Source organism: Aotus nancymaae, unplaced genomic scaffold, assembly GCF_030222135.1.
Source record: "Aotus nancymaae isolate 86718 unplaced genomic scaffold, 86718_ANA_hifiasm-v0.15.2.pri h1tg000040l, whole genome shotgun sequence".
Taxonomy (NCBI): domain Eukaryota; kingdom Metazoa; phylum Chordata; class Mammalia; order Primates; family Aotidae; genus Aotus; species Aotus nancymaae.
In genome coordinates, this window is record NW_026988454.1 from 108,352,422 (window position 1) to 108,367,997 (window position 15,576).

Consider the following 15,576-nt stretch of genomic DNA (forward strand, 5'->3'; position numbering starts at 1 on the left):
TTTCATCTACTCCATTTCAATCATTCACTCCCAGAAAGCTCTTGGAATTTACATTCACCAATAAAACAGAAACTCTCAGAAATATCAATTACAAATCTCCCACACTCACAACTCTCCCTCCTATCCACCATCTTTATTTCTCTAGTGCCACCAGTGAAACATCCACATCACTGGGACTTCCAAATCACTGACCTTCATCAGCTTTATTCTGGCTTTACCTCTCAGCTCATATATATTTATTATTATAAGTCATTTTAATACTTTTATTTTTTTATCTTCTTCTCTTCCTGTGACAAGTTCATTTCCAAAAAAAAAAAAAAAAAAAGAATTCAACTCTAGATTGGCCTTACTATTCATTTTTCCCCATACTTGAATCGGAGAAGAAAAACATTATTGGAGAAACTCTTTCAAACAAAATAATTAATTTTAAACTAATAATTCTCAATTTCAAGTGTGCATTCAATACTGCCCCAAATTTTTCTTTTGTAGGCCCACTTTCTGAGATGAAATAGCTGTTCGATTCATTTGTCCACTCGACACACATTTATTGTTATACTGTGTGCCAATCACTGTTCTACACTCCTGGGACTTATTGGTGAACAAGATACAAAGCTGTCCTACCACCAAGGAGTTCACATTCTAGAAGAAATGAAATAAGCAATAAAATCATACATAAGTAAATTATATGTTAGAAAGGAATAAATGCAATGAAAAATATGCTTCCAGATAAAATTTTCTTTGCTTCTACAAAATACCTTGTATTTTTCTGGACCACTTAGATGTTAAGGAAGTCAAGCGTGCTGGGAGCTTACAGTTTTAAATCAGATGATCAATGTAGAGAAGGTGACATTTGGAGGAGACTTCAAAGACTTGAAGGAGTAAGGGAGTTGGGTGTGTGGTTTTCTAGATAAAGAGCATTCCAAAAAGAGGGAACAAGTGCAAAGTTTCTAAGGTGGACTTTCTCCTCTGAGAAAGATGGGTAGAAAACTGGAAGTAATCTTTCCATAAAGGACAATAAAAAATCGGACCAATATATTGAAAAATATTTATCAAAGACATCAATGTAGTAAAAAGAGAGTGAATAATTACTGGGCCAAATTAAAAGAGGATGGGAACCTGAAGAGAGAAGCCCAGCATTTCAAACTGCTGTTGCCCTCAGGGTGTTTGCAAATAATGATGAATTGCTTGAAAAGCTAACCCAAACTTTTGATATCTCTCAGGCATAGAGAGAGAAAAGTCAACCAGGACTTGCCAAGAACAGATTGAGCCCTTAGGAGTAAGAGTGACCCAGAAGACTCACATGGTCCTCAGCCTAGTGTCAAATTATGTGAAGATGACTGTCTAGAAAAAATAATCTCTGAACCTTAAATTAAATTCAGGTAGTTTTTTCTTGCTAGTGCTTCCAGTGTTTGACAGAAACAAAGAAAAGACTCTCTATGGAAAGATAGTATCATCAGAAATCTCTATTTCTATCAAGAAGTTTTCACATAGGCTATCTAGCACACAATCAGATTCAGATGCACAAAGAGGCAAGTCAATGTAAATGAGGATGAGTAGAAATACTAAACAGCCAGAAAAAGACCCACAGAGATTCAGAAATGTTTTTTTCAGAACCAGACTGAAAATAACCATACTTAACCATGATTTAGGAGATAAAAGTTAAGCTGGAAAATTTTTACAGTATGCTAGAAACTATAAAATGATCAGTGGTGTAACTAATTTGAAAAGGAACTAAATGTACTAAGACAGGAGCACGCTTGCTACATTCATGGAACAGCAAAAAGGCTAGCAGGGCTGAGGCAGAGTGAGTAAAGGAGAGAGTTAGAGGAAATTTGATCACGGAAGTATTGGGGCACCAGACCATATAGGCCCTTCCAGGACCTTGAGAGGACTTTGCTAATAATCTGAGGGAAATTTATAAAGCAGTTCTGGTTTTAAACAGAGGAGGGTCATGATCTAACTTCTGCTTTAAAAGGTTGTCTGTGTTTGATGTGTTAAGAATGAACTACTGTGAGTCAGAGGCATAGGAACAAAACTCTTGTACTATCCAATAAAATATGATGGCTCAGTAGTACAGAAGCCATGAAATAATCATCAACATATTATGAAGTTATAGAAACAGGATGTCTAGCAGAAGAGGTGTGAAATGTGAAAGAGAAGAATAAAACATCACACCAAAGTTTTTGACCTTGAGCAAATTGAAAAGTGAAATTTTGCCAGTGGAGATGAGAAGGCAACATAAGGAATCATTTTGTAGGAGAAAAATCTAGATTTTATTTGTATGCATATTGAGTATAAGACATTCGTTAGAAATCTAAATGGAAATGAAGAGTAGGTATTTGGAAGTCTGTAGTTTGAGAGAGAATCCTGGACTAGAAAGAGAGTTCTCAGTGTATATGTACTTAATTTTTAAAACGTAAATCAGGCTGAGATCAGCAAAAGAATGAATATAGAGAGGAATGAGAAGTTTGAGGACTCATGACTAGAGAATTCCAACATTAACAGTTTGGGATGAAGAAGATGAACCAGCAAAGGAGACTAAGAAATAATAATAATAAGTGAGATAGAGAAAAACAGAGTATGGAGTTCTAAAATACTCTAGAAGAAAACATATCAAAAAGGAGGGCATGAGCAACTGTTTCAAATTCTGTTGCTGTCATCTCAAATCAGGACTGGATTTATAGAAATGTGAAGGACTTCAGGAACCTTAGAAAAAGTGGTTTTGGCAACATAAAATTGGAGAGTTAAGAGGAAACCAGAGAAACAAAATTGAAAGCAGAGTATATAAACCTTTTTTAACTTTTTCAAATTCATCCCCATCATACCTTCTCCCCTTAATTTTGGTTAAGATATGATCTTAAATTTTACTTCATTGGAAGGTGTTAGTTATGAAATAACTAGAGATATTGGTTATAAAATTATTTCTCTTCCACCAAACTACAAACATTCTTGCATCTGTACCAGTGATGTCCTTTATTTTCTGTCCTGTTCCGATGGAGGACATTTCCAGCTTCTCATCAAATGCTCTTAGCACATTTGAGCCATGATAACAAAACACCATTGACTAGGTGGCTTATAAAGAACAGAAATTTATTTTCCACAGTTCTGGAGGCTGGGAGGTCTAAAATCCAGGCACTAGCAGATTTGGTGTCTGGTGAGGGCCCACTTCCAATTTATAGATGGTGCCATCTTCCATGTCTTTACATGGTGGAAGGGGTAAGAGGTTTCTCTTAGGACTGTTTTGCACAGAACTTACCCCATTCATAAGGTCCCCATCCTCATAACCCAATCATTCCTCATGGCCCCACCTTCTAATACCTTCACCTATTTCAACATATGAATTCTGAGTGGATGGGTGGCACACAAATATTCAGACCATTATTTCCCTTTCTTCACCGTATGCAAATTTGATCTTGTCATTTTCAGCTTCACAAAACATTATTTCTTGACCTATCTACCTAAATTCCTTCTCCTTTTAACAGCCAAACATTTCAAAATAATTGTTTTGTTTTGTTCTGTTTTTACTATTCTATCCCTGCTTTCTCAAGCCACAACACATTTAAACATCAGAGATAAGGAGATCAATGAGGTGAAGTGAGGTACTAAAATCTGAGGGTAATAAAAAGAAGTAACAATGAAGATAATATCAAAGTGGTCCTTCAGCCTTGGGGGAGAAAATAGTTAACTAAAGGTTTCAACAACTGGCCAGCTTCTGATGAATCTTTCCCTCGATCCTTTGCTCAGCAATGATGACTGAGACAGCTATTGGAAGAGAAGAATATACCATAAGCAGAGGCGCAGGTAGGCAGAGGTGAGGGTCGAGGTCACCAGAGTGGAGAGGAAGTGGCAAGTGGGAACTGGTAGATACTATGGCACTTCTCCCTTCTGAAGTACATGTTTCTCCTGCTTTTAAGGGATAAATAAATAAACTTCACCAGAACTGGCAAGTGCTAGGACCTGGGCTTGGGGACCTGCCACCCCAGGCAGCAGGCATACATACACCCAACTTAGCTGACATGCTCGGGGAAATTTGAGTTTATAAATATAATAAGACATCTGAAAAACTTAAATACTATAAGAAAAAAACAATGGTTCCTATATTCCACTCCTAAGTATTTACCCAAGATAAGTGAAAGCATATATCCATACAAAATCTTGTTTACAAATATTCTTGGCAACTTTATTAGCAATAGCTCCAAATTAGAAATAACCCAACCATCTATAAATTGGTGAATAGATAAAGGATAGTACTTCCACACAGTGGAATATTACTCAGCAATAATTTTTTAAAAACTGAGCTAAAAAAACTGAGCAATGCAATGATATGGATGAATTTCAAATGCCTTCTACTAAGTAGAGGCTGAAGGGACTACAGACTATATGATTACAGTTATATGATATTCTAGAAAAGGCAAAAGCATAGGAACACATGAAAAGATAAGTGGTTTCCCAGGACTTGCATTGGAGGGAAGAATATATTAAAAAGGAGAACAAGGGGACTTTTTCAGTTGAAGGAAATGTTTTATTTGGAATGTGGTGGTAATTATATGATTGGATTCTTTTGTCAAAACGCAGAACTGTAAACTAAAAGGATGGAGTTTACAGTGATTAAATTATACCTCAATAAATCTGACTTAAAAGAAAATATTATGTTAGCTACAACAAAGAACTTAGTACTGGAATTGAAGGAAAGAATAGATACTGAATAAATTTTTGAACTGGAATATCAGATCAAGGTTTCCTCTTGAAGAAATTACAAAATAATAAATAGAAAAATATGAAGAGCAAGAGACAATAAATACAGAATCAAAAGTGACAAAATCAGTATGATAAGAGTCCCATACGGGAAGGAATATTTGCAAACATAATGATATAAAAATTACCAAGAATGTAAAGGGAAGAAAAGATTGAAGATATCATATGAAAGGTCATAAAGAGTACCAATCAAAATAAGTAAAAAATGCATATATAGATACATAATTTAAAAAATTTGTAAGATCATACATGAAGTTTTAAAAGCTTACAAAGCAACTCTGTAAATGATCACTCTATAGCAGAGGAATAAGTATCATAGCTGACAAAATACTCACAAGTATGTTGTTGAAAAAAAACAACCTGGGGGAAAGTATTGAAGAGAGAGGACCTACAGTTTTACGTGCGGCAAACTATAATTTAAACGAAAAGGCAAGATAAAGATGTCATCATGGACAAAGTTCACAAAATCTATACAAAAAAATCTTGCTTTATACAACTTGAAGCAAGATTCCAACAAGAAAAACAATAAATCCAGGAAATAGCCTTGAATGTGTGCAGAATAAGGATCTAAATCAGAAATAAGTATCTAAACAAAGGAAAGACCAAGAAGTATTCAGACATAAAGCTCAAAACAATACTAATAAATCGTATGTGTATGTGCTTGTATATATAGGTTGATTAAAAACAAGTGGAAAGTGAAAACTGCTATAGTACTTACAACATTTGGGGGAAAGACATTTATATGTTTTAAAATTGATAGAAAAATAAGCATAATAATTTTAATATGTATGTGTAACTACCAAGAGTAACAAGACGTAAAGTAAAATTTTCAAAATGTTCAAAACAGTAAATTCAAAATTGCCTGAGGAAAGCAGAGAAAGACAAGAGAAAAAAAAATACACTTTAAATAGAAAACATAAAATAAGATAGCAAAAATTTACCCTAACATAACAAGAATTGAAATAATTATAAAAGGCTTAAGGTCTCTGATAAATAGAATCTAACTGAATGTAAAAATGATATCCAGAAAGATGCCGTTCTGAAGAAAATTAGACAAGAGGGCATGAAAAAAAGTAAAGGAACAGTAAAAGATACGCGTAGGAAAACAAGAATTCGAAATTATAAAGTCACTATTTTAATACTGAAGAGAAAAACCTTAAATTTAAAAATGATTATATAAGCTGATAAAGCTTCTAAAACTCAAAAACAAGAATGAGTGCCAACACACAAGCACCAGCAATATGGTTTCAAAATATACAAGTCAAATCTAATAAACGCTTCTTTAGACTTACCTTCCTCTGACCCTTGGCCATAATCATCACAATTATATTCGCAAACACTCTCTTCTTATAGCTTCCATGATACCACATTGCTCTAATTTTCCTCTTGCCATAATAGCCTTTCCATTCTTATTTGCTGGCTCTCCATCTCCTTTGTCAGACCAATGATTTTCTGTTCCCTGAAGCTCTGTACAGGACACTCACAATATCTATGTGACAACGACCCTCCAATATCTCTGATCAGCTTCAAACACCCAGGTATAAGCTTTCATGATAAACACTTCAAATTCATCCTTGTCTAAAACTGGCATACCTTCTGCCTGCCACTATACAACTTTTCCTTCGCTGTTGTCTATTCTCAAGGTGAGTCCTGCAGTTCATTCATGATTCTTCTCTCTCCTCACTACCCATACCCAAACTCTCAGCAAGCCTCAAACCCTTATACTTCTCTCCACCTCTTCGGAACCTACCTTATCCAGACCACCATCACTGACCATCTCCCTGCTCTCAGCAGCCTCCTCGCAGCAGCCATATTGATCATCTTGTATGGTTTCATACTACTCCCACCATGGTTTTATGTCTTCCCATTTTCCTTGGAATCCAAACTTCATACCATAGCAAGCAAGTGTTTAAATCACTGTGCATAACCCAGTTTCTCAACATCATTTTGCACTCTTCATCCCTAGCTCACTGTACGGCAAGCACATCGGCTATCTTCTTTATCTTCATACACACTAAGCTCTTCTGTGCTTCAGGAAATTTACACATGCCTGTTTCTCTGCCCGAAAGCTATTATTCCTGATCAAAATTTCTGTGGCTGGCTCTTTTCCATCTTTGGGTCTCAGCTTGAATTCTACCCTTGATCACTACATTTAATGCATATACCTTAGGTTACTCAGCCTTGCTTAGGTTCCTAGAGCCTTGCAAAGGAACTTGTGCACCAGACTTATGGTAGGTGTTTAATAAATACCTGCTGAATAAAAAATTGCCTTAAATTTAGTGGCCTAAAATACTGGTTTTTTTTTCAACACCATAAGCATTAAATATTTGTTAAAGAAACCAGTAATATACATTATTTTTCATATATAACTTCTTAAATCCTATTCTTATTATATTTAATATGTTTTTTACATGTTTGACAAATGAAATACATATATATTTTAACATTTATATAGTATCTTTGACAAATCAAAGTTTTAGATTAAAAGGCTTAAAGGATATATAACAAAATAGACTTCAAAATTATCCATTTGTGGATCCTCTGCTAAATAATAATTATTTAATATGACAATAATTGATTACTGGGTTTTCTATGCCATTACTGATGGATATTTGTTGATGATAATATTCCAATTGAAAATCAGGATTACTATTCCAGTTGTGCATAGTTCTGTACATTTGAAAATTACTTTAGATGCACAGTGTCTCATGTTTTAAGAAAGGACAGGAAAAAAGTATACTAATTCCAAGAAAATAAATAAATAAGGCTGACCAAAACAATACAATAACTAACAATTATCAATAAAGGAAAAATTATAGGCATTTTGAAATTTGGATGAGTAGAGCTTAACTACATGTTTGAAAAAAATAATTTGGAGAAATGTAGCATTTTATACCAACAAATGAAAATAACTATTTTATAAGAAAGAAATACATACTCAATTACAACAATTAATAGTTTGGTAGTACTCTAACAATCTAAAATATCCACTTTTATTTCCCTTTGAGTCAAAGAATAATGAAATAAATACAATCAACAAAAAGAAAAAAAATTCCAGAAATGATACTTCCGTTGAAGCTCTTAGACAAATTTTACTTTAGTCTACTTCATTTTTTACTTCTCTAAGTGGCTACAAATTCCATAAATATTGAATCTATGGTTTGAGATGAGAATGAGCCACATATTATACATTCTAAATGTCAATATTTAAAAAGAAATATGGCCTTATATGTTGGCTTTCAAACTGTTTTAAACTTGACCCACAGAAAGAGGTTTTACTTTGCAACCCTGTGCACACTTACCTTGCATTATATGTGTACATGTAAACAAATGTCAACAAAAGCTATACATTATTTGTAATCAAGTCTAATATTTACTATGTTTTAAAAGTCTACTAAAAGTACTGATTGCAATTCACTAAATTTATTTCCCAATTCACTATTGGACCTTGACTTGCAGTTTGGAAGTCACTGATCTAATAAATCTTACAGTTCCATAAATTATATTAAATACATACATACTTTGACTGTGTCAGAACCCAACAATGTCTTTGGGGACCTTGAAGGAGAATCAGAAGAATGCTGAAAAAAAAAGAAAGGAAGGAAGAAAGAAGAGAAAAGGAAAGAAAAGGACAAGCCTGTGAGGCATCATACGAAAGTAGAGGAAAATGAAGAGAAGCAAAGCAAATGTTTGAATTGCACATTCTAGTCTAAGGTATTACCATAGACAAGGAATCCTGTAAGACCTTATCAATGGTAGCACAGACCTCTTCGGTTTGCTGCCTGAGCTGTGCAGGAAAATACAACTGGAAGAATTGAAACCAGGTACTGGGTTAGCAATAAGTTTTGGGATTGCATACCAAAAGCAGGGGTAATCTGAAGTTATTACCTCCACAGGTGGTTCTAATGTGCTGTCCTTGGAGACACTTTCAGTCTTGACTGGTTCATCTAGTGCCTAGTAATAAATGAAATCGTTCTTATATGAGGCTTCTAGTCATACAAATGGAGTAGAAAAGTCTCTTCAAACAAAGTCTTTTATGTATTAATATTCTGAGGAAACAAATACTTAAAGTATTTGATGAGCCATTCTTTAATATTTTTCATGTTTGTTCAGTTTCTTCTGTGAAATTAGTATCTCCATTATAAGGCGTTAACAATAACAAAAGGACGTTGAGGGTTTACATTTGTTCAACTTTTTCCATTTTATTTTTTCCTATGTGGGAATTTTTTCATTCACTAATTTGGACTTGCGGCAGAGACAGTGCTAGGTGCTCATCGGATACATTCATATTCCTGAGCACAATTATTCAATATTTCCTTGGCCTCAATAATTTCGGTGTGAGCTTGTTACTGATTTCTTGTTGAATGAAGTCTAAAGTAATGTGTAACTTCTGGTACAAGGCAGTTAAAAGTAGACGTGATTTTTCATCATAGTCTCTCTCATCTTCAGATAACTAGATAAAAGTAGACAACATTATGGAGTCACTATTGGAAATGAGCCATGTGGATGAGCTATCAATATACTGAGCTACACCAAACTATGATGTGGGAAGAAAATAAATGTTGATTGTGTTAGGCCACTGAAATGTCAGGTTTTGTCTATGTAAGCAGCTAGTCCATGTAAATCTAAACCCATGTTGCTTACACTGTAGCATTGTTGACATTGACTAATCCAGGCACTGTAGGCTATATATTTTTACAGATTAACCTCGGAATCTTTTCATTCATACTAAGGCCTAACCCAAGCAATATAATCTTAAAACACTCCACATAATTATGTAAATTTATTGCATTTATACAGTTTACTTCACTTGCTTTTATGCTCTAATTGCCATATAAATTACATTTAAATCTGTATTTAATTACATATGAAATTTAATTGTTATAATTTTTACTTTAAATGCTTATATGCGTTTTTTTAAAAATTGTAATAAAATCATATTTTATAGTTGACCACATATTTATCATTCGCATCCTCTGCATTCCTCCCTGAGGTTCTAAGTTTCTATTTGCTATTGTATCCCCTCAGCCTGAAAAACTTTTTAGCATTTTTTGTAGTACAAGCCTGCTATTAAGGAATTCTCTCAGTTTTCTTTTAGCTAAAAATATCTTTATTTTACTTTCTTTCTGAAAGAAATTTTTCCTGGATATAGAATGTACAGTTTCTTTCTCTCTCTCAGCATTTTAAATATATCATTCCATTGTCTTCTGGCCTTCATTGTTTCTGATAAGAAGTTAGCTAGTTGTTATCATTTTGCTGTTCTTCTGTATGCAGCATGTAATTTTTCTCCACTGCCTTTAAGATCTTCTCTTTAATTTTTTATTTTTTGGTAGAACTGGGAGTCTTACTATGTTGTGTAAGCTGGTCTTGAACTCATGACTTCAAGCAATCCTCCTCAGCTTCAGCTTCCCAAAGTGCTGGGATTATGGGTGTGACCATGCCCAGCTGCAAGCTGGGGGTGTCTAGGTATGGTTTTGTGGAATTTCTTTGTATTAAACATTCTTAGGCTTCTTAAAAGAATAAATTTGTATCTTTCACCAAATTTGGAAACACTTCGGCTATCAGTTTTTGTTTCACTCCATTCTCCCTCAACTCTCCTGAAGTCTCAGAGACTTCAGTTACATTTCTATGTTATCACACAGGTCGCTGGAACTCTTAGGTGATTTCTATCAATTCATCTTCAATTTCACTAACTCTTCTGTTATTTCCAGCTTTTTCTTAAACCAATCCAGTAATTTTTTTATCTCTAATATCATTTTTAGTTCTAGAATTGCCATTTGATTCCATTTTATAGTTTCTATTTTTGTGCTAAGAATTTCTATATGTTAGTTTATTATGAGTATACTCATAATAAACATATAGAACATATTTATAATAATTGCTTTAAAATCCTTACCAGTTAATTACAATTACAATATCTGGAGCATCTTTGGGTTGATCTCTATTAATTATATTTTCCCTTGAGTATAAGTTACATCACTCTGGTTTGTTTTTGTTTTTTGAAACTGAGTTTTGCTCTTGTTGCCCAGGCTGGAGTGCAATGGCACGATCTTGGCTCGCCATAACCTCCACTCCCAGGTTCAAGGGATTCTCCTGCCTCACCCTCCTGAGTAGCTGAAACTACAGGCATGCACCACCACGTCCAGGTAATTTTTTGTATTTTTAGTAGGGACGAGGTTTCTCCATGTTGGTCAGGCTGGTCTTGAACTCCTGACCTCAGGTGATCTGCCCACCTCGGCCTCCCAAAATGCTGTGGTTACAGGCGTGAGCCACCGTGCTCGGCCCATATCCTGAATATTTTGAATTATATGTTAGGAAGACTATGAATTCTATTATGGTCTCCTAAGGAATATTATCTTTATTAGTTTACTTTTTTGTTGTTTTTTTCTTCTAACCTCTCTGCACCCAGAGCTGCTTTGCTTGGCAAATTTGATCTTAACAATGCAGTGGTATTATAGCTTTTTCAATTATTAACCTAGCACTGGAGATCTGAAGATTAAAAAAAAAAATTTCACTTAACTTTTCTAATTTGAGTTCTAACATCTAAAGAGCAATAGTTTTTAAAAGCTATGTTTATTTCTAATTAATATCTAGGGCAGAATCCAACTTACTGATAGAGTCTTGGCATTTTTTTTCTAAATTATGCTTTAAGTTCTGGGACACATGTGCAGAATATGCAGGTTTGTTACATAGGTATACATGTGCTATGGTGGTTAGCTGCACCAATCAACCCGTCATCTATATCAGGTATTTCTCCTAATACTATCTGTCTCTTAGCCCCCACCTCACAACAGGCCTCAGTGTGTGATGTTCCCCTCCCTATGTCCATGAATTCTCATTGTTCAACTCTCACTTATGAGCCAGAACATGTGGCATTTGGTTTTCTGTTCCTCTGTTAGTTTGCTGAGAATGATGGTTTCCAGCTTCATCCATGTCCCTGCAAAGGACATGAACTCATCCTTTTTTATGGTTGCTTAGTATTCCATGGTGTATAGGTGCCACATTTTCTTTATCCAGTCTATCATTGATGGGCATTTGGGTTGGTTCCAAGTCTTTGCTATTATGAATACTGTTGCAATAAACATACGTGTGCATGTGTCTTTATAGTAGAATGATTTATAATCCTTTGGGTATATACCCAGTAATGGGATTGCTGGGTCAAATGGTATTTCTGTTTCTAGATCCTTGAATAATTGCCACATTGTCTTCCACAGTGGTTGAACTTAACACTCCCACCAACAGTTTAAAAGTGTTCCTATTTCTCCACATCCTCTCCAGCATCTGTTGTTTCCTGACATTTTAATGATCGCCATTCTAACTGGCATGAGATGTTATCTCATCGTGGTTTTGATTTGCATTTCTCTAATGACCAGTGATGATGAGCTTTTTTTCATGTTTGTTAGCTGCATAAATGTCTTCTTTTGAAAAGTGTCTTTTCATATCCTTTACCTACTTTTTGATGCTTTTTTTTCTTTTATATTTGTTTAAGTTATTTTTAGATTCTGGATATTAGACCTTCGTAAGATGGGTAGATTGCAAAAATTTTCTCCCATTCTGTAAGTTGGCTGTTCACTCTGATGATAGTTTCTTTTGTTGCACAGAGGTCTTTAGTTTAATTAGATCTCTTTTGTCAATTTTGGCTTTTGTTACCATTGCTTTTGGTGTTTTAGTCATGAAGTCTTTGCCCATGCTTATGTCCTGAATAGTATTGCCTAGGTTTTCTTCTAGGGTTTTATAGTTTTAGGTCTTACATTTAAGTCTTTAATTCATCTTGAGTAAATTTTTGTATAAGGTGTAAGGAAGGGGTCCAATTTCAGTTCTCTGCACATTTTTAGCTAGTTTTCCCAACACCAATTATTAAATAGGGAATCCTTCCCCATTGCTTGTTTTTGTCAGGTTTGAAAAAGATCAGATGGTTGTAGATGTGTGGTGTTATTTCTAAGGCCTCTGTTCTGTTCCATTGGTCTATATTTCTGTTTTGGTACCGGCATCATGTTGTTTGGTTACTGTAGCCTTATAGTACAGTTTGAAGTCAGGTAGCATGATGCCTCCAGCTTTGTTTTTTGTGTATGCAGTCAATTTGGCTCCAAACTTTCTGTCTCTCTTATGATGGGAACTAGCCAAAATCTCTATTCCATTGTTTTCCCCTCAGCTGGGCCTAACAGGCACATTCGATAGTCATCCAGCGATTTGGGCAGAGTTTATCTACTGCATTTATGGTTCCTTTTGGCACTCTCTTTTCCTGGACTCCCCCCTCACTTTCCAGTTCCTGTATAACCTTACATTCTGTTCTCTGTTTCTTCATCAAATAAGTCTGCAGGGTTGTTGCTGAATTTTCAGTACTGCATTGTGACCAGACAAGGGACAATCCATAAAGTGAAAAAGTATAAAATATAGAAACCAACCTAGTGCCATATTTTTCTTACAAGCATTGACTCTAATGCAGTTTCTACCTGCCTTGGCCATGTTTCAGTACCTTCAAGCAGTTCTTTTTTATATTCTTATCCAGAGTTTATCGTTGTTATCTGTAAAAGAGTTGGTTCAATACAAGCTATTCCTCCATTTGCAAAAGCAGAATAAGGCAAGCTAATTTAAAATTAATTCTAACTTCAATTTTCAACACATATTTTCTGTATCACAGAGATTGCATAAATTCAATCTCAAACCCTGTCTCAGGGTAGGCTTGTGACTAAAGGTTATTTTTTTCCTGCTCTAAGCCTAGATTGATATTAGAAAATGTGATGGCCATTCACAGTGGCTCACACCTGTAATCCTAGCACTTTGAGAGGCTGAGGCAGGAGGATCACTTGAGCCCAGGAGCTCAAGACCAGCCTGGGCAACATAGTAAGACCCCATCTCTATAAAAAATTTTAAACATTAGCTGAATGTGATGAAATACACCTGCAGTTCCAGAAACTTGAGAGACTAACATGGAAGGATGGTTGAAGCCAGGAGTTCAAGGCTGCAGTGAGCCTTGATCACACCACTGCACTCTGGCCTGGGCAATAGAGTAAGACCCTGTCTCTAAAAAATTAAAAAGGGGAATGTCATTTCCCTTTGAAAATGTTTTTTCTCATTCTTCTTGCAACTGAGAGTGTAACCATTCAAAACTCTTGACTTTTTAATTGGGATGCAATTCCAGTTCTCTATATTACCAAAGCATCAGCACCATGATAAATGTTCTGAATTTCAGCATCCTTTTAGTATTTGACCCTTGGGGATTTCCCCCACTCTTTTTTTTTATAAACTCAGCTTTATACTGGGTTAAACATACACAAAATTGTCAGTATTCAACTGAAAATTACTTGCCAAGATGGCAATTTCATGTGGCTTGGCCTGTTTTTTAATACAATTTTTAAATTGATCCTGGATTCTAGGCATTTTACAACAGGAAGTTTTTCAAGCAATATAGTTTCAATACACTTTCGAAGTTTGAAAATCTACCACCAGAAAGGTTACACAAAAAATATATGCCATGAGTTCTGAAGACAGTTACAAAAGAGGTTACCAAAAATGCAATGAGCAATTATAGGCACAAGGCAGTTACTTTCAAGAGAAGTATCATCACTTGAATATATATGCTCTGGTAGATTTGTAAACAGACAAATGAAACACTCAGTTCTCTATTGTCATGTATTACATAACTTTTAAGATGACAGGCTGCCCTGTCCTCTTAGATTTACCTCCTATTTCTCATTTCTTTATTCCCATTCTGAGGTAGACATATCCTGACAGAAGGTGTTATGCCAGCCATGAAACCATGGAATCCATTGCTCATCAAAATCTATTTTCCTTTTTCTAACAATCAGGGATCTCCATCCAGAACTATTAGCCTTGACAAGAAGTACCAGGTCCAGATGGTAGACTTGCCATTTTGGCATGGGATATGCCGCTAAGAATTCAGAAAAGTGACTTTAAAAGATAAAATTTTACTATCCCATGTTTTAATCGTTCATATATTGTCTGGAAATTTTTGTTTGCAAAATCTACTTCTCTGTATTAAATCACAAAATTTGAAAGACTGGTTATAATAACCAAATAAAAACACTTAAGATTGCTTCTTTCTTACCATAACAAAAATCTATTTTATGCTTGCTTTCTTCATTCTTTAAAATTATGATTCATCATGAGAAATGATTGGCAAGGAACTGAAATTTTCATCAATATAACTCTTCACTCGTGTTCAGATGGTTTAATATTTCCCTGGATGGTGTTTCAATCACCTCCTGTTCACCTTGTTCATAGGGTAGAGGTTCCTTTCCTTGTAGTATAGAAATAGGTGGTTACATAATTCCTGATACTGTACAGATAAAAGCCACAACAGTTTATTAGTCACATATGCACACAGTCCAGGGAAGGGGCACATCATATACCATGCAGGGCCACGTGGAGGATGCAATAAGGAACAATCAGGGGTTGTGGGTATCTGGAGAGTTATGCGCCCCTGGTTCCACCAAAGGATATGATTGGTTTGTTTGAACTGGAGCCTATTACTAAGGCATACTCAGGAATTGCACCTGGTCATTTAGATAAGGAGGGCTGTTTGGCTAGAAACCTTATCTGCAGGAGAGGAGCAAAGAAGAGAACTTGCAATTAAGCCATTTGAGGCTCTCTCACATATAGCAGACATCAAGGTAGTGCACAATATTGGGCCTTAATTTTAGGCCTTACACCACATGTGACCTCTACTATACTGATAATTATGGAGATGAAAAATGTCAGAAATTAAAGACCAGGACTAACAACCAGCTCCTCAGGAGGGAATTTTGTTCTGGCTCTTGCTCAGCATTCCAACAATGCCTTTCATATGCTCCTTACTCT

General features: G+C 35.2%; 1 protein-coding gene across 12 annotated transcripts in view; it reads right to left on the reverse strand.

Moving 5' to 3' along the window:
* MLIP (muscular LMNA interacting protein) overlaps nucleotides 1-15,576 on the reverse strand; it is a 270,604-nt gene that overhangs the window by 93,851 nt on the left and 161,177 nt on the right. For 8 of the 12 annotated variants that reach the window (XM_012441573.3, XM_012441581.2, XM_012441586.2 and 5 more), the window contains 3 exons: nucleotides 8,644-8,709; nucleotides 8,477-8,560; nucleotides 8,277-8,336 (listed from right to left, as the gene is read on the reverse strand). The exons of 1 other annotated variant lie outside the window; for it this stretch is intronic. In XM_012441573.3, coding sequence (XP_012296996.2) covers nucleotides 8,277-8,336; nucleotides 8,477-8,560; nucleotides 8,644-8,709 — 210 coding nt within the window. The remainder of the gene's footprint in view (nucleotides 1-8,276; nucleotides 8,337-8,476; nucleotides 8,561-8,643; nucleotides 8,710-15,576) is intronic. 3 more of the 12 variants (XM_012441576.2, XM_012441580.2, XM_012441578.2) reach the window with 3 other exon arrangements.